At 38.0% G+C, this 21,803-nt stretch overlaps 2 protein-coding genes across 2 annotated transcripts in view; one reads left to right on the plus strand and one right to left on the minus strand.

The window, feature by feature from the left end:
* The window catches only part of LOC117156727 (fibrillin-2), a 30,870-nt gene extending 13,684 nt beyond the window's left edge, over positions 1–17,186 (plus strand). The window contains exons 3-42 of the mRNA XM_033334019.2: positions 283–365; positions 927–1,034; positions 1,187–1,321; positions 1,411–1,513; positions 1,590–1,774; positions 2,374–2,622; positions 2,871–3,026; positions 3,188–3,472; positions 3,742–3,864; positions 3,955–4,203; positions 4,283–4,402; positions 4,483–4,698; positions 5,026–5,225; positions 5,330–5,510; positions 5,860–6,165; positions 6,324–6,665; positions 6,926–7,051; positions 7,167–7,500; positions 7,730–7,896; positions 7,971–8,299; positions 8,683–9,109; positions 9,335–9,688; positions 9,771–9,884; positions 9,960–10,118; positions 10,275–10,489; positions 10,739–11,096; positions 11,169–11,314; positions 11,419–11,527; positions 11,600–11,884; positions 12,068–12,493; positions 12,720–12,968; positions 13,037–13,240; positions 13,323–13,448; positions 13,643–13,882; positions 13,950–14,122; positions 14,506–14,700; positions 14,776–14,880; positions 15,095–15,247; positions 15,335–15,538; positions 15,774–17,186. Of these exons, the coding sequence (XP_033189910.2) occupies positions 283–365; positions 927–1,034; positions 1,187–1,321; positions 1,411–1,513; positions 1,590–1,774; positions 2,374–2,622; positions 2,871–3,026; positions 3,188–3,472; positions 3,742–3,864; positions 3,955–4,203; positions 4,283–4,402; positions 4,483–4,698; positions 5,026–5,225; positions 5,330–5,510; positions 5,860–6,165; positions 6,324–6,665; positions 6,926–7,051; positions 7,167–7,500; positions 7,730–7,896; positions 7,971–8,299; positions 8,683–9,109; positions 9,335–9,688; positions 9,771–9,884; positions 9,960–10,118; positions 10,275–10,489; positions 10,739–11,096; positions 11,169–11,314; positions 11,419–11,527; positions 11,600–11,884; positions 12,068–12,493; positions 12,720–12,968; positions 13,037–13,240; positions 13,323–13,448; positions 13,643–13,882; positions 13,950–14,122; positions 14,506–14,700; positions 14,776–14,880; positions 15,095–15,247; positions 15,335–15,538; positions 15,774–15,995 (8,461 nt within the window). The 3' untranslated portion in view covers positions 15,996–17,186. The remainder of the gene's footprint in view (positions 1–282; positions 366–926; positions 1,035–1,186; positions 1,322–1,410; positions 1,514–1,589; positions 1,775–2,373; positions 2,623–2,870; positions 3,027–3,187; positions 3,473–3,741; positions 3,865–3,954; positions 4,204–4,282; positions 4,403–4,482; positions 4,699–5,025; positions 5,226–5,329; positions 5,511–5,859; positions 6,166–6,323; positions 6,666–6,925; positions 7,052–7,166; positions 7,501–7,729; positions 7,897–7,970; positions 8,300–8,682; positions 9,110–9,334; positions 9,689–9,770; positions 9,885–9,959; positions 10,119–10,274; positions 10,490–10,738; positions 11,097–11,168; positions 11,315–11,418; positions 11,528–11,599; positions 11,885–12,067; positions 12,494–12,719; positions 12,969–13,036; positions 13,241–13,322; positions 13,449–13,642; positions 13,883–13,949; positions 14,123–14,505; positions 14,701–14,775; positions 14,881–15,094; positions 15,248–15,334; positions 15,539–15,773) is intronic.
* A 384-nt stretch (positions 17,187–17,570) lies between these two features.
* Positions 17,571–20,226, minus strand: LOC117156731 (galactose mutarotase). Its single transcript, XM_076617653.1, is given in 7 exon segments — positions 17,571–17,845; positions 17,883–18,021; positions 18,454–18,695; positions 19,263–19,436; positions 19,501–19,694; positions 19,792–19,922; positions 20,129–20,226. Coding segments are annotated over 7 exon segments (1,236 nt in total). The 3' UTR covers positions 17,571–17,587.
* Positions 20,227–21,803: the final 1,577 nt, after the last annotated feature.

Genomic DNA, 21,803 nt, shown 5'->3' on the forward strand with positions numbered 1-21,803 from the left:
ACGAGTTACTTAATTTTTAAGTATTTCAACTCCGTTTGTGTATTCTGTATTTTCTGTGATAAACACCATCGGTGGAAATGAACATGTGAAATACGAAATATAGAGTTAAGATATAATAATCTAAAATTATGTAATTTAAATCACATCTAATTCAAACCGTTGTAATCGCCTACAATTCAATGATATCAACTGAGAGTAACGAAGAGAAAAGAATCTTCCCAGAGTAGCTATTACCAGCCAGCTTTCACCACCCATTACACTTATGCTCGTTTAATTTTCCAGGCCGAACGTGTGCAGGTCAAGATACAAGAATTACTGTTGCCCCGGTTGGTCAAAGAAGCCTGAGACCGGCCTCTGCGTAATTCGTAAGTACGGAGACCGTAGCTCGTATCTGGAATCGAGGCTCGATCATAATCGAATCTCTACGTCCCGTAATTGGACGTGATCTCACGAGCTCGAGTACATTCAATTTTAGCGTTCATTATCGAAACCGCCAAGCTGAAAGGAGCATCGCGATCATCGAGAGGCGCGCATTCGCGACGAATAATTGCATCCATTGCGCAACCGGCAAATGAGTGTTCATGCGACACGACCGATCGACTTCTCCAACGAAATTACTTTAATGGCCTGTTACACGCTTCCTGTTGATCGCATTGTCTCCACAATGCTTCTATATAGCATGGTTGCGCGCGAATGCGGTCGCGATACCGATCTCGAGTTCAAATTTCAAATGGCTTCGTGTCTTGTAATGAAATATGTGACTTTCCTCTTTCGATAAAGATTTCTTTCGTATTACGGCAATGTAAAATATTATATAATTTCTCTTAAATAATTTGTGTTTGAAAATCTGAAATTTACTAATGAAATAATATCTCTTGATTTATGAAATATGGAGCATGGAAAGAAAAATATCGATATCTTTTTAGCTATATGCGTTAGACGATGCGGCCCACTGGGCAGATGCATCAGGCCGAATATTTGCTTGTGCGATGGTGGCACAGTATCTTCGTCTTGCAGCAGCAGTCAAACCAAAGGTGAGAGAATATTTCTTTGGAATTTTAGAAAAACTAAAATGTTCACAGCGACAAATAGGCAGCTGCAATATTTAAATTGTATTTATTAAAAGTGAACGAAAGCTACTTATATTGTAATTTTCTAAAAATAATCCATGTGTCTACTCTCGTAGTTACTACACACGAAACTGGCAACGCGTTAGATAGGGGTGAATCTGGAAGATGCAGGGTGCATTGTATAAATGGCAACTGCGTGGATGGCAAATGTCAATGTCGTAATGGATATCAAGGCGAATTTTGTAACGAACGTGAGTCATCGAAACTTATCGTTTCGCCTAATTCCTTACAATAATTTATGCTAGACACAATTCGTGATTTTATCGTCTATTTAAAATAGCAATTTGTCGAGAGCCATGCTTGAACCAAGGAAGATGTATTGGTCCAGATCGTTGTGCATGTATCTACGGTTATACCGGTAGACGATGTGAAACAGATTATAGGTATGCGACTATTTAAGGCCCTCATATTTCGATTGGTTCGAGAGCAGTGATTTCGTTAATCTTCCTTTCCCTTTAGAACTGGACCGTGTTATACGAAAGTGAAAAATGGACAGTGTTTGGCAAATCTGCAGGGTGTCGTTTGCACGCGACAGTTGTGCTGCGCCACCGTGGGCAAGGGCTGGGGTCACCCTTGCGAAAGGTGTCCCGCCCGACTCGACTGCGAGCTGGGTCACTTGAAGACTAACCAAGGCCAGTGTGTTGGTGAGTGATTACTGGATTGCAATTTTGACAATTTATGGAGTTTTATATTTTCATAAACACGAAGAAAGAATGATAAATAAATACGAAGAATTCTATGTTATAAGGAGTATTTCGCTTTTTTCGGTTATACTTATACGTATGCTTCATTTTTGTATTATGTTATTCTGAAAGTTTCTTTCGTTTTATAAGGAAATAATAGATGCACAACATTTTTTGTATTATATTATTTTATTGAATTACGTATGATCCATTTTGTAGTAATGGAACAAATTTTGTAGCAACAGAACAAAATGGATCATACGTAATTCAATAAATAATATAAAACAATGTCGTGCATCTATTATTTCCTTATAAAACGAAAGGAACTTTTGGAACAATCTAATATATTAACATGTAATTGACACAAATGAGTCGAATGATTACAATTATGATATTGATGGAATTTATTTAGAATTAAAGTTATCGAATTGTTCTTGTGATAATTTTTCGTTTCGAACAATTCGAAGATAGTACTTGATTTTATATATATAAAATTTCAACTTGTGGTGTCTGTAAATTTAAGATTCGTTGAGGTTTAATTTTATATCATCATTGATTAGATATCAATGAATGTGAGGCGATACCAGGCTTATGCGAGGGTGGCAAGTGCGTGAACACACCGGGTTCATTTACCTGCGAGTGTCCCGATGGTCAGGCCAGAGATCCCGAGACCAACTCTTGCAAAGATAGAGACGAATGTCAAGAAGAAGGAATCTGCGCAGATGGACGATGCATAAACACGAACGGTGGCTATTATTGCCTTTGTAATCCAGGATTTATCCAGAGCCAAGACCGAAGATTCTGTATCGGTGAGAACTATAAGCGATTGCAAACGAATTACAAACAACTTACTTGTGCATTCATGAAAATCATCATAGAAAATTAATCGATGAGAATCAATCATGAATATCTTCGTACGATCTATAACCAGGCTATTTTTATATATCTATACCTTTCATAAAAATACGAAAACTTTTGTGAATGACCGTATGTATTGAACAAAATTATCGACAAAAATGATTCGCCAATAACGATATCGCCATTGACAAAATCATAGATGGAAGACAAGGTCTGTGTTACACGTCCGTGAACAGAAACGGGCAATGCAAGAATCGGCTTTCAATGAGGCTGAGCAAGAAGGATTGTTGCTGCGGCAAGAACATGGGACGTGGCTGGGGTGACGAGTGCTACATCTGTCCGAATCACGGAAGTGGTATGTAGAACGGCAAAAATGCTAAACGATACGAAAATAGCAGGCTTACGACAAATAATGAACGTTCAAGTGGAACGAACGAAAATAAAGTCACCCAGAAAGCGCAGATAATGCTGATAGTAATGGCGAGTAACGGGATCCGTGTTATTACTCAATTATAGACGATTACAACAGGCTTTGCTTGCAACAACTGCAGCCGATCATCGCGATAAACGAGTGCGCGCTGAGACCGGACATTTGCGGAAACGGGAAGTGTATAGACACAAAGGACGGATACGAGTGCGCCTGTTATCCTGGATTCACGAAGAAGGCTGGCAGATGCGAGGACGTTGACGAGTGTCTGTTGGGATATTGCCAAGGTGGTACTTGTCAGAATTACGAAGGAAGCTTCACGTGTGAGTGCCCGCCGGGATTCGTCGTTTCTGGTGAAGGCAGATATTGCACGGGTAAGAAATTCGAAGAAAACAAATAAGAAAAAGAGAGGAAAATTATAAATAAAAAATAGATTAAAAAGATAGTATCGTCTGTGTCTATAGGTAGCTGATACTTTATAAAATTTATGTAAATTTGTGGAATATCATCAGAAACACATATTTCGATGGCCTTAACATCTTGATATCGAACAAATACGCTTAAAGTTAATCAAAATCAGATGTCTCCAGAAAACCAATTATCTCGTATTGAATGAATTTTTGTTTGACTTCTTTTTCTATAGATCACGATGAATGTCAGGACACCGGAATGTGCAATAATGGGCATTGCATCAACATGAACGGATCTTTCAAATGCAAGTGCAACGATGGTTACACTTTATCTCCTACAAAAAATACTTGCATCGGTAAACACAGTTTATTTTCCCTTTCCTATATGGAATTAATAATTCATGATTTTCTTAGATTTAATTAACCAATCAATCGTACATTTGCAGATATCAACGAATGTGCCGACAATCCAAGAATTTGTTTAAACGGTCGATGTGAAAACACACCAGGATCGTATCATTGTATTTGTCAATCTGGATTTACAGCCTCTCGAGATAATACGTTCTGCGTAGACATGGATGAGTGTTCAACAAGTGGAATGTGTGAGAATGGAAAATGCGTGAATATGGAGGGATCCTTCAAATGTGTCTGCGATTCTGGCTTCCGAATTGGACCGGACCAGAGTCACTGCATCGGTGTGTATTCCTATTTCTTCGTAAATGAAATTTTTTCCAACTCTGATATTGGAAAAGTAAAGATTTTATCGTTGACTAGACATCGACGAATGCTTGAGTGGCCCGTGCCAAAATGGTCGCTGCACCAATACTCCTGGTAGCTTCCGATGTGAGTGTTATTCTGGATTGAATCTGGGACCAGATGGAAGATCTTGTTTAGGTTAGTCTTGATTTATTTTCTATTTTTTAATTAAAAAAGGTTTCGGCTAATTTACATGGAAATATTCTAATTAATATCAGATACGAGGAGAGACCTATGCTATTCCCAGTACAGAGACGGACAATGCTCGAATCCTACATCGACAGCAGTAACAAAATCAAGTTGCTGCTGTTGTACTGTAATACTAGGACAACCTATGGGCTGGGGAAGCACATGTCAACCCTGTCCACTCCCGGGTACCAGCGAATTTGACGCTTTGTGTCCACATGGCGCAGGAATGACTTACAATGGAGATGGTAATTACCGAAATTAATAAGAAAAACATTCTTCTTGTACTTACGGAAAATTTTTTTGTTAAAATACAAATAACTATAAAGCATAGAAATAAAAATGTATATCTGCAGAAGTATATAAACTGACAAAAGTAAATTACTAGTTACAATATTTAGCAGAAGAGATAAATTCCTATTTAGGTTCAATTCTTCATATTTATAAGAATATCAAATTACATAAATACTAATTATAGATAGAACGTAGACAGCATTGAGATATATCTTCTAAATTAATAGCAATAATTTAATAAATTATGATTAGTCAACCTACTCTCTTGTCCCTTAAAATAGATATCAACGAGTGCGCACAGAATCCGAATATCTGTGTGAACGGTGGCTGCGAGAATCTTATGGGAACCTATCGTTGCATCTGCGACAGTGGCTACGAGGTAGATGCTACAGGAAAAGTTTGCAGCGATATAAACGAATGTGAATTGGAGGAGTCATTGTGCAGTGGTGGTCAATGTCGAAACATCCCTGGGAGCTTCCAGGCAAGTAAATACTCGCGTGTTAAACCAATCTTTGATTAGGTGTAACGATTCGTCGGAAGATACGCTCTGACCAATTGAAACATTTAAGCATGATATTCGAACAGTGTGTTTGCCCGACTGGCACGAGATTCAACACGGGCAACCATATGTGTGAGGACATCGACGAGTGCGAGGAACTTGGACCAGATGTTTGTTTGAACGGAATCTGTGTAAATGTTCCGGGTTCCTACGAGTGCGAGTGTTCTCCTGGATACATTCTGGATCACACTGGCCACATTTGCATGGGTATAATATTTAACATATATATTAAATAATTAGCAAAAAATTGAAAGTATGGAAACTTATGAGTGGATTGATATGTCTATGAGATTTTATGTTTTCATAAGGATAATTGAAGAAGTAAACTCTAAGTAGAGATTTTTTATTTACATTTAGTACTGAAAGGAGTGAAATGGTATTATGCAAAAGTGATACAATATATCGAAACTAAGAGACTGATTGAACTTTAGAAAATACTTTGCAGCCTCTTTGTAAATCAGATTAGATATCTGTTTATTATTATTTCCTTTCAATAAATTTCAATTGAATTTTTGAGAAAATAAAAGAACGAAAATACAATTAAAATTCCTCTCAGACAACAGGAGAGGTTCCTGCTGGACCAAGATGATAGATGGTCGATGCGAGTACAATTTGCCCAGACTGGCACTGAAATCTGAGTGCTGCTGCTCGGTGGGTGTAGCCTGGGGAAGCCCGTGCGAACTCTGCGACCGTTCAATCTGCGAATGTTCTAAGGGTTACGCGAAATTCGGCGGGAAAGACTGCGTGGACGTAAACGAATGCGAATTAAACAGTGGTATCTGCAAAGGTGGAGGCACGTGCGTGAACACCGATGGATCTTATCGTTGCGAATGCCCTCCTGGTTTAACTTTAGATGCAACGCGTGAGTTCTAAAAAATAAAATTGAAAGAAATATTCTTGTCTTCTTACTTAGATATGAAAAAATGTACGTTTTCTAACATAATATTTATTTTCTATTGATATATTTATTTTTTTTAATATATTTTTCTACCAGTAACCGTTGATCTATTTTTCGTACAGATATCACTTGCATAGACACGAGGCAAGAGACTTGTTATTTGGACTATCGCCATGGACAGTGCACAAATGCGATAGAAGGACAATTTTCTAAGAGTCTGTGTTGCTGTTCTGTGGGTCGTGCATGGGGTAGCGAAAGATGCGAATCCTGTCCAAAACCAGGCACCCACGCGCATCAAGAACTATGCCCAAGAGGAGACGGTTTTACAGACAAACAGGACATCAACGAATGTATCGAGTTTCCTGGAATGTGTCTAAACGGAAGATGCAAGAACACGGTTGGCAGTTTCAGTTGCAAGTGTAACCAAGGTTTTGCATTGGACGAACATGGAATTAAATGTAACGGTGAGTTAGATATTTATACACTGCTGAAGATATCACACTGCTGAAAATGATACTATATTTGTTCATTCGTGTGTTTGGAGTTTACTAACTTTCAATCGTGTTACAGAGTTATAATGTATATTATCTTCGTTGAAAATTTAGATTACCGAGTGTTTAAGGCGTTTATCTAAATTTAATTATTGTTTGACTTCTTATATTAACGTTAAATAAAATTGTATAAAAATGTATTGTATAATGTTTGAATCTCGTTACTTGTACAGACATCGATGAATGCGAGATCATGCATGGAGTGTGCGGAAACGGGACCTGCAGAAATACGCCTGGCAATTTTCAATGTGATTGCAATCCTGGATATCGCAGCAGCGATATAATGAAAATTTGCATGGGTATGTAACGTGAAATTAATCTCTTAACACTCTCGTACTAAGAAGATTTAATTTCTCAAACCAAGTGTTCAAAATACGACTCATCGTATTGATCCACAAACATGACGAATTTCAGATATAAACGAATGCGAGGAGATACCAGGACTGTGTCGAGGAGGAACCTGCATCAACACCGAGGGCAGCTTCAAATGTCAATGCCCGCCTGGTCACGAGTTGAGTCCTGACAAGCAGTCCTGCAAGGATATCGACGAGTGCTCGAGAACCAGTGGGATCTGTTCGAACGGCGTTTGCGAGAACATGATGGGCACTTATCAGTGCATATGCGACGATGGTTATCAGCAAACTGGATTGAAGTCTCACTGCGAAGACATAAATGAATGCGCTACCAACAACGGTGGCTGCGAGGACATCTGCCTGAACATGCCTGGAAGCTTTTCTTGTTCTTGCAGGTGAATTTTCTTTAATCAGAAATTTCTATCGTTATGGAAATGAGAATTGGTTAAGATAAGATTTTAATTCTTGCGATTGTAAATATAATTCTCTTATAATAGAAATAATATGGCGGATTAAAAAATGGGTGAAATTAGGAATGAAGTTAAAATTCTAAAAATTAATTTAGACATCTAAACGAATATAAGCATATTCTAATACATAGTAAATCATCTTTCATTTAAACAGCACTGGATTCGCGTTGAATCTCGATGGTCGATCGTGCGTGGACATCGACGAATGTAAAGAAAACCCGCGAATCTGTAACGGAGGAAAATGCACTAATATAGCTGGCGGCTACATATGTACTTGCACCGATGGATTAATTCCTGGCAAGGATAGTGCCTCTTGCATTGGTAAGTGTAGTCTTGAGATTAATCAACTTTCAAAATCTCCAACATTTAATTACCCAGATGTTATAACTGTTCAGATGTCGACGAGTGTACCACGCGGCCAAACATTTGTGGCTATGGTGAATGTTACAATACCATTGGTTCTTACAATTGTCGATGCGAAGAAGGATATTCGGTGAAGCCAGACCAAGGTCCAGGATGCACCGACGATGACGAATGTCTCTTAAACGCGTATTCCTGTAGCGAATTCGCGGAATGTCAGAACACACAAGGTTCATATGAGTGCACGTGTCATGAAGGTTTTGTAGGGAATGGAGTTGAATGCAGAGATATCAATGAGTGTCTAACGAATAACGGGGGATGCGATTCTAATGCGCAGTGTATAAATACCGAGGGATCCTTTAAGGTAAGCATTATATAAATCAAATAAAATACAGTGAAATAATATTTATCTATTAATATTATTATTATAACTAATAATAATATTATATTAACTAATAATATTAACTAATGATATTAACTAATAATAATGATATAGAATTTTATCAATTCTTCACACATATATGATTTTTTATTTAAATAATATAAGTTCAAGAATTGGATCAGTCAGTAGCAATTCATTTAATCAAGCAATACGTAACATTTTCAATAAATAGAGTTCAAGCAAATAGAATTCTCGTATTCAATATTATACGTACATGTTCGAAACAATTAGAAGATCGCTATTATAATCAATTTTATTGCATAAGCAAATAAAAGAAATTAGAAAATGATTCCTAATTGTTTTAGTGCGTCTGTGACGCTGGCTTTAGAGGCGATGGCTATGCCTGCAAGGACATCGACGAATGCGCCAATGACAATACTCTCTGTGAAAATGGACACTGTCTCAATTACCCTGGATCATTTCGATGTGAATGTGAAATGGGCTTCATGCATCCTGACGAAAATAACGAGCAAACTTGTGTGGATATAAACGAGTGCGAGATGTTCAGTAATCTCTGTGTATTTGGGCGGTGTGAGAATATATTCGGTATGTTCCGCTGCGAGTGCAACGAAGGCTACAAGTTGGATGGTTCAGGTGGAAATTGTACAGATATCGATGAATGTGAGAATCCACAGTCATGTCAGTATGGCACGTGCATAAATACTCAGGGGAAATATATTTGCAAGTGTCCGCCTTATTACGAGTTAGTCGAAGCTGGAAACGCCTGTGTAGGTAAGTGACTCTTTTTACATTGATTTTTCTAAGAATTAATTTCTTAAATCAGTGCATTCAGTGCAGTAAAAGAAATGGAAATAAGTGGAAATTCTGGTGATGGAAACTGATATTCGTATAAAATTTATCCATTTGTACTAATTGTAATATTTTACAATATTTAAAGAAAGAATCATTTTTCATTTAATATTAATATAATATTTAATAAACAATTTAATATTACAGATAGACGAAAATCGATGTGTTTCACCGGCTTCGAACACGGTACCGGAAAACCGCAGTGCATCTTCGACGTAGCTTCTTCAGTTACCAAAGCGACCTGTTGCTGCAGTATTGGCAACGCTTGGGGAAATCGCTGCGAGGAGTGTCCTCGCGCTGGAACCAAAGAATTCGAGGAATTATGTCCCGGTGGTTCCGGGTACAGACCCAATCAGGAGACTGTCATTTTAGAGGACATCAACGAATGCGAGGAACACGAGAATATTTGTCAGAATGGTCATTGTACTAATACTTTTGGTAGCTTTATGTGCTCCTGCAACGAGGGCTTTATTTTGGATGACACTAAAACCAGTTGTATAGGTATCATTGAATTTAATTATTTTAATTATTAAGTACTTTGGATCTGAAGAAACTCATGGCTTAATTATTCGCATCTGTATAGACATAGATGAATGTGCTTTGCATCCACAAATATGCGGAGTAGGTCGCTGCATCAACGATCAAGGAAAATATCATTGCGAATGTCCAGAAGGATATATGGCAATGCCAGGAGGAAGTAAGCAAATATCATTCGTGTTATTATATGCGTAACAAAGTTTCCGACATTTAATAAACTTGAATGTTTTCCCAGAGGAATGTGTCGATATGCGAAAGGAATCGTGTTACCTAAATTACGAGGATGGTCAATGTTTCAATTCCATGATGCAACCACAAACGAAAATGTTGTGCTGTTGTTCCATGGGAGCTGCTTGGGGAAGTCCTTGTGAGAAATGTCCAGCTGATAGAACTCGTAAGATCCGAGAAACTTTTTAATAAGATACCCATTATAGAGATTAATAAAATACCGATGTTCTGCTTTTTTAATCTCTGTCACTTCTTGCTTAATAATAATTGTCATATTAATACGAATTAACCTCTAATTATTAAGATTAAATGTATCGTTTAGGAGAGCACGACATTCTATGTGGCATGGTACCAGGTCAAATAATGAATCCCATAACGAATCATACGGAAGAAATCGACGAGTGCGCCCTTATGCCAACAATGTGCACTCACGGTCGTTGCATGAATACTCCTGGCAGTTTTGAGTGCCAGTGTGATCGAGGATACGTGTATGATCAGGATTCGCATCAGTGCATCGATGAAAACGAATGTTTGCAGGTAAAACAACGTAACATAATCTTTCAAATAATTTTCGACCTATAAGTACTATTGCCTTAAATGTAAAAGGTTAGCAATCAAGTGATAACAAAAATTCAATTATATCTTTATTATTATATTATATAACATATATCACATTTTAGTTATACGTATATTTTTCAGTGTTGATTTCTTTCGTTGGATGGCTATTTTTATTTAGGTATATTTCTCAAAATATTTTTATTCAATTATTTTATTTTTTCATTCAAGATTCCAAATCCTTGCAGTGGCAACGCGCAATGTATAAACAAGCAAGGTTACTTCGAATGCGTTTGCCCAGCAGGATACAAACTAGGCCTCAGCCAACGAGACTGTGTGGACATCGACGAGTGCTACGAACGACCCGGAATTTGCAACAATGGTGCATGTAACAACTTGCAAGGTAGCTTCCAGTGCGTCTGCCGTCTTGGTTTCGCATTAACGAGAGATAGAGATAACTGCGTGGACATCGACGAGTGTCAACGCAATCCGAATATTTGCAACAATGGAACTTGCGTAAATACACTTGGATCGTACAAATGCATCTGCTATCAAGGATTCAAGCTAAGCCCTAATAATGATTGCGCTGGTAAATTCTATTTTATCCACAAAATTCTTCTGCTTTTATTTCACGAATAAAATGTCTAAACTTTTTGAACAGACATCGACGAGTGTCGAATAATGCCATTCCTATGTCGCAATGGAAGATGTCGAAATACAATTGGCGCTTTCAACTGTGAATGTGCTGATGGCTATGTGTTGGCCCAAGATGGTCAGCACTGTAGAGACATCGACGAGTGTCACGAAGTAAGTTGTTCGTAGGAACAAAACTTTTCACGATTCTAACTAATCCAATACCGTAACTGACTGAAATCTTGTCGAAAATATCACAAAACGAATAATTGCATCAGATTCCTGGACTCTGTCCGTCACCAGGAAAATGTCAGAACTTGATGGGATCGTACATATGCAACTGCCCTCCGGGTTACGAGTTGGATCACACGAGAAAGAAGTGCGTCGGTGAGTAAAATATTCAACAGACTACGTAACGTGATTTGAATATTTCAATTATAATTGAAATTTATATATCAGATGTGGACGAATGCGAGGAGACGCAAGGAATTTGTGAAAACGGTCGCTGCATTAATACAGAAGGAGGAGTGATCTGTGAATGTCCTGTTGGATACAAACTAAGCGACAAACCAAATTCGATGCGGTGCATCGATGTCAGAGAAGAACTCTGTTACGATCGGTATATAAGACACGGTGCACGATGTTCTTCTCCTCGAACAGGCGCCATGACGAAAAAACATTGTTGCTGCACTATGGGAAAAGCGTGGGGGAAATACTGCGAAGAGTGTCCTCCAGAAGACAGCGGTAAGTACTTCTTCTATTATAAATAATTTTTAAGAATAACAATAAGTAGAAAATACCTCAAAATCTTAATAAACGGTGATAAAAATCATTGATTAAACAATAGAACTAAATACATAGGACGATACTATATCTACGATAGATAATTTAGTCTAATTAAATTTTTGTGTACATTTTTTTATACAGAGGAATTCAAAAGGCTATGTCCGGAGGGACCAGGCAGAGATGACACAGGGATCGACTTGAACGAGTGTCTGTTCATGCCAGACGCCTGTGTCGGTGGCGAGTGTATCAACACTGATGGTTCCTTCCGGTGTGAGTGTCCCTCTGGATACGTATTAGATGCAAGTGGCAGGCGTTGCATTGATAATAACGAATGCTTGTCCCAACAAAATATCTGTGGCAATGGAACGTGCACGAATATTGACGGTGGTTTCGAGTGTTCCTGTAACGAAGGATTCACTCCTGGAGTAAATCAAGTTTGCGAAGATGTGAACGAGTGTCTGGAAATCGGCAACCAGTGCGCGTTCCGGTGTCACAATGCGCCTGGTTCTTTCAGATGCATTTGTCCTTATGGTTACACTTTGGCTCCCGATGGACGACATTGTATAGGTATGAACATTTAAAACATTTTGTGGAATATAAAGCTTGTTTTTCTCTTTGCATTATACATTTTCTCGCACGCATCTTATTTTCATTTCATTGATACTTATACTTTACTCGCGCCTAAGTATGTAGTTATAGTGTTAAAAAATAATGCGAGAAACATTGTCACTGGTTTTCTGAGATTTCTGACAATTAAATCACCGGATTAAACGCTGTACAATTATCTTTTCAGACGTGGACGAGTGCGCAACACCAGCGAACAGTTGCAAATATCAATGCAAGAATCTTATTGGTTCCTTTATGTGCATCTGTCCACCTGGATATCAACAAATCGGTATGGCTGACGAGTGTAAGGATATCGACGAATGTGCGATTAATTCAGGCCTATGTCGAAATGGTCGATGCGTCAATCTAGAGGCTAGTTATCAATGTCTCTGCTATGATGGCTTTGAACAGAGTCCCGATGGAAAATCTTGCATAGGTATTAAAAATTAAAAAAAGGAAACAAGTATCAAACTACTCGATATTAAGTTCCAACATTGTTTTCAGATCGCAGAATAGGTTATTGTTTCTTGCAAACGATCGCTGGCAGATGCACCACAAGAGCTTCCGACGTAAAGACAGTGACAAAAGCAGACTGTTGTTGCACAATGGGCGCAGCTTGGGGCCCGTATTGTGAGATTTGTCCATCCAAAGATTCTGACAATTATAACGAACTCTGTTTGGACAAAGGTTTTTCAATAGACGGTCAAGGTACTTGAATTTTCCTTCAAGTGGAACAATTTTCAATTATAACTCAACTTATATATAATCCGAAAACGAAAATTTCTTTCAGATATCGATGAATGTAAAACGATTCCTGACTTGTGCAGAAACGGGTTGTGTATCAATACGCTTGGTTCTTATAGATGTGTATGTAATAAGGGTTACAAGGCTGATAAATCTGGAACCCAATGCGTTGGTAGGTATTCGTTAGATTAATGGTAATTAGAAATTTGAAAATACAAAAATTCACAGATTGCACATAGCGTTCAATAGGATATACAAAGATATAAGATTCCTTCAAATACATCCAATGACATTACGATATACTCATATTATCATCAACAATTATCTATCAATAAAATTGACTTCACGAAATATGTCCAATTCCAGACATAAACGAGTGCGAGCTAACGCCAAGGCCATGCAAATATAATTGCCAGAACACGGAAGGAAGTTTCATCTGTTCCTGTCCTGCCGGTTTCATCTTAAATCCTGATGGCGTCAGTTGTAGAGATCTGGACGAATGTGCGACTGGAAATCATCTGTGCCAACAGAATTGTATCAACACTCAAGGCAGTTACACTTGTGGCTGCCAGGAAGGTTATACGCAAGATGGAGATGCTTGTCATGGTTCGTAGAAAGTTAAACAACTTTTAATCCAGCTTTATCGGAAATTACGTAATTCGATATCTTTTAGATATAAACGAGTGCGAGCAGGCTGGAACTTGTCCGAAACCGGGTACTTGTGTCAATACTCTTGGCAGTTTCCGTTGTATTTGTCCGAGAGGATTCAAGCTCGATCAATCTGGACGAATCTGCGTGGATCAGAACGAGTGCGCTGACGATACCACGTGCGAACACGGTTGCCAGGTAAACGAAATAGAAAAATGATTCTTACTCGTCGTTTGAATATCTAAATACCTACGATAGTCTTCGCTTAAATTCTAATTCTAAGTAACGAGACTGCATCATTTAAATTTAACACCGCTGCACTTTTGTATTTTTCTGGTATCGAAAAATATCTGAAATTTGAGAAAAATACGATGGAATTTTTATTGATACATATGACTACTCGAAAGATATTTCTTAGAATATTAAGAACCTTTTTATTTGTTAAAATTAAAGCAAGATTGAAATGTAAAAATTCCAAGATCATAGTAAGATTACACAATTCTGTTGGAATTTTATGGAGTATTATATACTATATGTTTACTGGGATTAGCAAATTTTTAATTACTTGATTACACTCGTAGAACTTTATGGGAAGCTACCGTTGCGGATGTCCCGAAGGATTCGTTCAACATCTTTACTATAATCAGTGTATTGACGAAAACGAATGCAACACATCTCCATGTGGGGACAACACTTGCATCAACACGATTGGTAGCTATAAATGTGGCTGTCCGGATGGTTACCAGTTCGATAGTAGTTTGCAAATATGTGTTCAGGTAAGTGTCTGTGTTCAGGAACAATCACAATTTGAAGTACTATGGATGTTAAAGAAGAGATGCTGGTGGGTTTAGGTTAGCGCCGGGTGCATCGGAAGTCCTTGCGCCTTTGGATGCACTCCCAATGGAGCTAACGGTTTCATATGTGGATGTCCCACTGGATATCAACGAATTGGACAGGTTCGTTTTATTTAAACAAAAATAGATTATACAAAAGAAGAATTTCGCATTTGTAAAATAATGTAGTTGTAATATTTAAACTACGTATTTTAAATTTCAATATTTGAATTTTGCATCTTTAACCTCGTAATCTAATTTTAATACACGGATTTTGCATTTTTTAATTGAAACTTCAATTTTATTTGAATTTGGCATCTTTCATTTCGACGACCAGGGTCATTGTCTGTCGACGATAAACCCACTATCGCAAGGACATTACGGCGAGGATATTAGCAACGCGCCCACCTTCGTGATAAATCCAGATCCTTATCACATACCACCTGCGGATGATAAAACTATATCGACAGAAGGTTGCTTCTCTTGCAAGGTATCTCAAAGCTCGATCTTAAAACTGAATCATTTTACTTCGATCAAACGAACAGGTGAAAAGAGTCGATCGCTGTTTTTCAAACAGGTCAATGGCAAAGGAAGACACAGAAGAGACTCACGATCGAAATCGATGGACCAAGAATTGAGTTCACGAAGAAACGAAATTATAAAGAGGCGGTTCGCCAGATCAGCGAAAAGGCACCATCATGGCGAGGAACATGTTCTTAAAATCAGTCTGAGGCAGACCCGGCACCGAATGAGAATCATTAAATTGCAGCCGGCTGTCAAGGTTCGTTCAAAATTTTTGTATCGTCGATTTGTTAGAAGAGTGACAAAATTGGGAAAAGCGTATTTTTCGAGAAACCGATTTCAAACAAGAAACTTCATGATCTTTCATTTCGCGAAAATGTATTTTCAACAGAAATACTTTTAAGAATTCTAATTTCTATCAACGTTAACTTCAAAAGTAATTATTTCTAAAATTATTCCTCTTGCAATTTATAATTTTCTGTATCTATTTGCAGGACGAAGACATGGAATACACGATAGTTAAAGGAAACAACGACAACCACTTTGAGATAGTGAACGAGCACGGGATATCGGCTCTTCACTTCCGCAATCGATTAAAGGAACCTGGTCAATTCCGATTGGTAATCCATGGACGTCCACGAAACGGCATCAGCGAGGAGAACGAGGTCTGGGAAAGGCCTCTGACCTTTAGAGTACACTTAATAGTAACCGAGTAATTCTTAGGGAAACGTTGCTCGATGTTTCGGTTCTTTTAGTCAATTTTTACGTTGCCACTCAGAATACCGAAACGGAAGCTAATCCGAGCGGGAACGAGAGATTGCCGGGCTGAGTATTATACAGGCACGATTCCATTCTCGAATTAGACGCTTTGAAATTTGTGTTCATTTGCAGCCTGACTCGCGTCGTCTCACTGCCAAATAATTATTCTTATTCTTTCTTTTTACGTTGCTATGTAAAATGATTCTTTAACACTGCCTCTGCTTTTACGTATTTTCGTTCATTTTTATTTTTTACGATAGATATGTTGTTTTTTTTTTAAACATTTGATATTTAACGATTGAAATAATCGAGTAAATAATCGAGAATGCAAATGTTTTGTAGAAAAATATTAAAAGGAATAGGTTAATGTTAAAAATACACATGGAAACACGAAACTGCCCTCAGAATCTCTGCCGTATGTTTTAACTGCCCGCAGTAACATGTTACACGTAGAAATAACACTCTAGGGATGTACAAAACGGAAATGAATTTTTCTATTAAACCTAAGTAAATGAAAAAGATGTATACATATACAGACATAGCTTTATATATTTATAAACGTTTATAGTCTACTAGCAGGTAACAAAACGAATTAGCGCGAACTGATGTAGAAATCGTAGATTAAATTAACCCTAGCATCGGCAATTCTTTTGATAAACTTTTTATTTTCTAGCGAAAATACCCGAAAATCGCTCTGAATTCATTCGATCATTCGATATTTTTACGTCAAAACTTATGCAAAAATTTTAAATAGCAAAAATTCACAGCATTTTGATTGTCTACATATAGGGTTAATCGAGATTATCAACACACAAATAACGAGATCGGTAATTTTATACCAAAATTGTAGATGGTTCTCGATAAATGTCTATATTTCTCTCATACAGTTGCACAAAGTGCCTTCAGGACAATTAAAAGAGAATTATATAAGGAAGGTAATGTTAATCGACCCGATAATATGTACAATTTAATTAATAGCGATCACTGTGTAACCTTAATTGTGTCATTAAGGCGAACACACTCGATCGTTCTTACGATAAATATGTGAATAATTTTCTGAGACTATGACGGATAATTTTGTACAATCGGCGCGGACAAGAAGATTATTCCAGCCGAGATGGTTCACAAATATATGTATTATAAATCTACGTTCTTTTTACTAATATTCATTGATCTACCCTTTAATTTATTCAAGACCAAATAATGAAATAATTGATCAAAGTTGCGCAAACGCAACATTATCGATACATGTAGATAAATTAACTCACTGTATGTATTTGGATTTAAAGAAAAACTCCTATAATTCGGATAAAAATACCACCACCGTGGTATAAATATTTCAATTTCTATAAATTAAAATTATTAAATTGTAGGAGATAGGCGGAGCAAGAAATAGTGATTCAGAAAAATATTAAGCAAAACATTGTTTCACAAGCACAATGTTAAAACAAAATTTTGACAATATATATAAACCGAAAGAAAGTTGCAAATGAGATGTTGCGTAAAGACGATGTTGTCATGAGTTGGTTCATAGTTCATTAGTAAATATTCAAGTGGGCATATCTAAATTTTCTGACAATAAACCAAACTTATATGTTACATCGTGTGTGTAAACCTGGCCAGGATAAAGTATGCAAGGAGGAAAATTGCTTATATTGACCGCATCGGGGTAGTTTTGTGGTGACAAAATGAACCCACCGTGCCTCTGATATCGTACACCATCCTTCCCCCAAATTTCTTTTTGTTGCTCTTTTATTTTCGGCTCCTGTAATGATGATGTTCAATATTCCATAGATTTATGATGATTTTGATTATGAACATTCAAAAGTAAGTTATCTAACATTATCCGTGCAATCGCAGTAATCCTCAAAATCAGGTGGATAATTACAATCAGGATCTGGCAAATCGTTTCCGGTGGAAAATTGCAGTCCTGGATGATTCGAATATACTTCTAAAGTTCTTCCTGAACCAGGGTGAATTATTCTTTGAGAAAAAAAGAGGAAAAAGGGGGTTACATTAATGGAAAGTAACCGAGAGTTAATATAAAGCATCTGTATTATCAAACGTCTGCAAATTTCAAATGTCTATATTTCTATCATACGGTTATATGACTTTAGTACACTTTGGGGTAGTTTTATATTACGGCTGTGTAATAACGTTGACACGTGAAAAAGCTATAAATTCGTATATCGTGAATAAAGTATTCTATTGATTTATAATTATAGATTTATAATTATACCTGAAATAATATTATAGGACAATGGTAATAGTATTAAACTATGAAGTAGCTACATAGTATAATAAAATTAAAAAAAAAAAAAACAGGTAAATCGCTATAAAAAGAAATTGATCGTAAAACTAAGGGTAAAGTTTACTCTGCGATTGTGTATGTAAGTTGACTGTTTCTACACTTACCTAGCGTGAAATCGGTAAGACCAACTGCTGGGACTATTTATGCAGAGATTTTGATTGTAACCACCCCCTGGTACGATGTAAAGCCGCCTCTTGGTTAACTGAGTCGGTAAACGTAGGTCGAACACTGTACGATCAACTGGATATATAGCATCTGTCGGCAAATTGTTCCTAATATCCGCAGGTGTCCAGCTATCTGCGTTCAACGAAATTAGATGTTTCTTCAATTCGCGTGAACCAGCAGCCTGTAGCAAAAACAGAAAGAAATAATTTGATTAACAATTGTCCTTTGATAACTGTGATTTTATTTTTTACTATATATATCGGGTCGCTGCAGAAAGTCCGTTCCAATTTCTAAGAAATTTGGTTGACATGAAAGATCATACTGAAATGTTTTCCGTCGTAAAACGTGACAACTTCTGGAAGGATGGAATATCCAATTTGCGTGAAAGGTGGAGAAAAGGTGTGGAACAAAATACCACCTATATAATTCGATAAATTATCGAATCGAAATGTAAATCGGAACGAACTTTCAAATGAACGAATCATTTTTACTTTCAAACCAAATTCAGAGAAGCTTTCTGGAAAAAGGGATTCAATAAATAAAATAGTGACTTAAACATGCAGAACATACATTCAGCTCTTACATATTTACCATATACACCTATAGATCCATTTTGTAAAAAAGTTCTTCAATTATAATAAAGCATGAAATTAAAACCATGCTACATAAGCAGAAAATAGGATAATGTTGTATAAATAGAATTGAACGAGTTGAAGAGCATAGTAGGTAATGTTAATATCAACTTTACATGACCAGCGAGATTCATCAAACAATTAGAAGCAATGTTAACAGGAGTTGGTTGCGTAGCAGTAGCACGAATATTCATAAGAAGTTGATTATCGTCGGTCCAAGAATATTTAATCTGCGTTAACATATCTCCTGGGTATCCTTCGTATTTTGCTGGACTTACGTGAGACATAACCTGTTGCATTAAATAGATAGGAATAAAAACTGATAACTGAAAGGATAATTATGAAAATATTCACCACATGCTTCTTCATTATGCAAGAATTCCAATTAACATTATCAAATCCAACGAAGCCACCGTTAAAATGGTCAAAGCCATTTTCATCATTCGCAGATAAACAGTAAATCTTGTTTTCAATCCTCATTTTGGCACAAGAAATGCGATTCACCACTCGTCCGATTATACTTCCTATGTACCTGTTCTTCAAATAACCTGATTATATTTTTCACGAATGAATTCTCGAAAACGATAATCAAATTGTTTGTTCATTTTTGACACTTAAAGAATTTTTGACGAATTTTTCTTTTACCCTCCATATCGTCGAATCCTAAAACAACATCACCTAAAATTCCTGATTGATTTGGAACTTTAATAGCTTGAATACCAGCGCCCCAAGATATCAACTGCACCGATGCTTTGTGTTTGTTCGTCATTGTGTATCTGACGGAGCAAATAATGGAAGAATAAAGTAGGGAAACAGGAAATATCGAATGCACTGCCGGAAATAAGGTTTCATATTAGAACGTTTGCTGTCTAGAAAGAAATATTCAGTAGAAATTTTCATTTTTTAATTATCTTATACTTTCGTGAACCATAGTACAACGAGCATAAAAGTCCTCATGGCCGGCAGCATATGTGTGATTTACCTTCTAACAATTTCGAATGGTTTATTATATTTATTACGATCTGGCCTGGGAACGAGCCCAAAACCATCTTCCTCGATAAATGTTTCCGCTACGGACATGATGCAATGTGAACACGAATTTACTCTCTTTTCCGAACGATTTAATCCTCAACGGACAATTTAGCCCGCTTGCATCTCCACTTTTTCAATTTCCCGGTTAAAAAGCCATTCAGCCGACCTGTTTTCACGGACAATTTTGACCGTCGATCATTCAACGAGGTTACGAAACCGAAATACCTGTTCGAAAGAGCAGCAACTTCGCGTCGAGAAAGAGGAAGAAGAAAGCGAGTGTCACTCGTACACAATGATGCATCAAAGAAAAGAATCCACGATTTATTCTTACACGAAGACATTTTCCGAAAGGAAATTCCTTGCTCCGAGAAATGCATTTTCAAACATTTAGACGGCGTGTCAGAAACGAAGAGTTCGTGAATTCATCAGCGTCGACACCCTCTTTCCGCGATTCTTATAGCTCCTCGCCGGAACTCCTCAAAGGGAAGTGTTTTCTCGAAAGCGCTCCGAGAAGAAACGAGGCGTGTGTATACGCGAACACCGCACAAAGTGTCATCAGTTCCACAAAAGAATTCGCGATTTTCAGGTGGAATACGAAGAAGAGACAGACAGATAGAAGGCGGAGAGAGGAAGAGAGAGGGAAAAAGGGAGAGAGAGAGAGAGAATCAGAAAGCGACAAACTACGAGCAAAACCCATTACGCGAAATCAGGGTATTATCGTGGTTGCAAGCGAGCGACACAAATCCGACAAGCGCGTCTCGTTTTAACGCTTCGTCACCGCTCTGACGAGTCATCCATCCCTCCGGTTGTCACGAAGGACCGAACGCGTAAGCGTTACGGGGGTGGGAGGGAGACACAGAGTGTCGAGAGCGGAAAGGCCCCGAGGTGTCGCAGAGAAACAGGGCGCAGGGACGTGAAAAATGGAAGAAGGAAAATGGAGAGCCGCGAAGGCATTCGCATCCCCGAGGAAAGCGCGGATTCTTTCTCGGTGCAGCAGCCGACTGATCAGTCTCAATTCCCGCGAAGCGTTTCGAGGCTGCGGGAACACTCGGTGGAAATAATTACATTAATGGCGTCGGGCCTGGAGAAAGCTGTTGGATACATCGGCAGATGCCCACCCCTCTTGGCGTTTGGCTCTTCCTCGAGAAACAGAAAGCAGAAACTCGCCTCCTTCTCCAAGCCCCCTCCCCTCTCGTGCTAGTTTCAATGGCGAAACATGGAACTGACGGAATAATGCTCCACCCACGGGCTAAGGTATACCAACGGTATATAAAGATATATAAGGTATAGGAGTGTACCTTCTACCCTTCTGCTCTCCTCTTGCACTACCTCGCGCCCCCGTTCACCCTCCTTCTAGCCACGCACTCCCTCACTTTCTTCTTGACAATGCATAATGCCATTCTGCCGCGGTAACGGCAACAATGAACGCGCACGTCCTGCTGGAAAGTAATTATCTTAATGTCGACGAGCCCAGCGCCAACGAATGGAGTACACTCGCAAGCGAACGCTTGCCTTGTGTGAGGAATCTCTTGGCTTGGTTACTCCGCTTGCTTTTGCCCTCCCACCGTGTCACTCCCTTTCCTTTTGCCTTCCATACTTCCTTCCTTCCTTCCTTCCTTCCTTCC

The sequence above is a fragment of the Bombus vancouverensis genome, chromosome 4 (assembly GCF_051014615.1).
Source record: "Bombus vancouverensis nearcticus chromosome 4, iyBomVanc1_principal, whole genome shotgun sequence".
Lineage (NCBI taxonomy): Eukaryota > Metazoa > Arthropoda > Insecta > Hymenoptera > Apidae > Bombus > Bombus vancouverensis.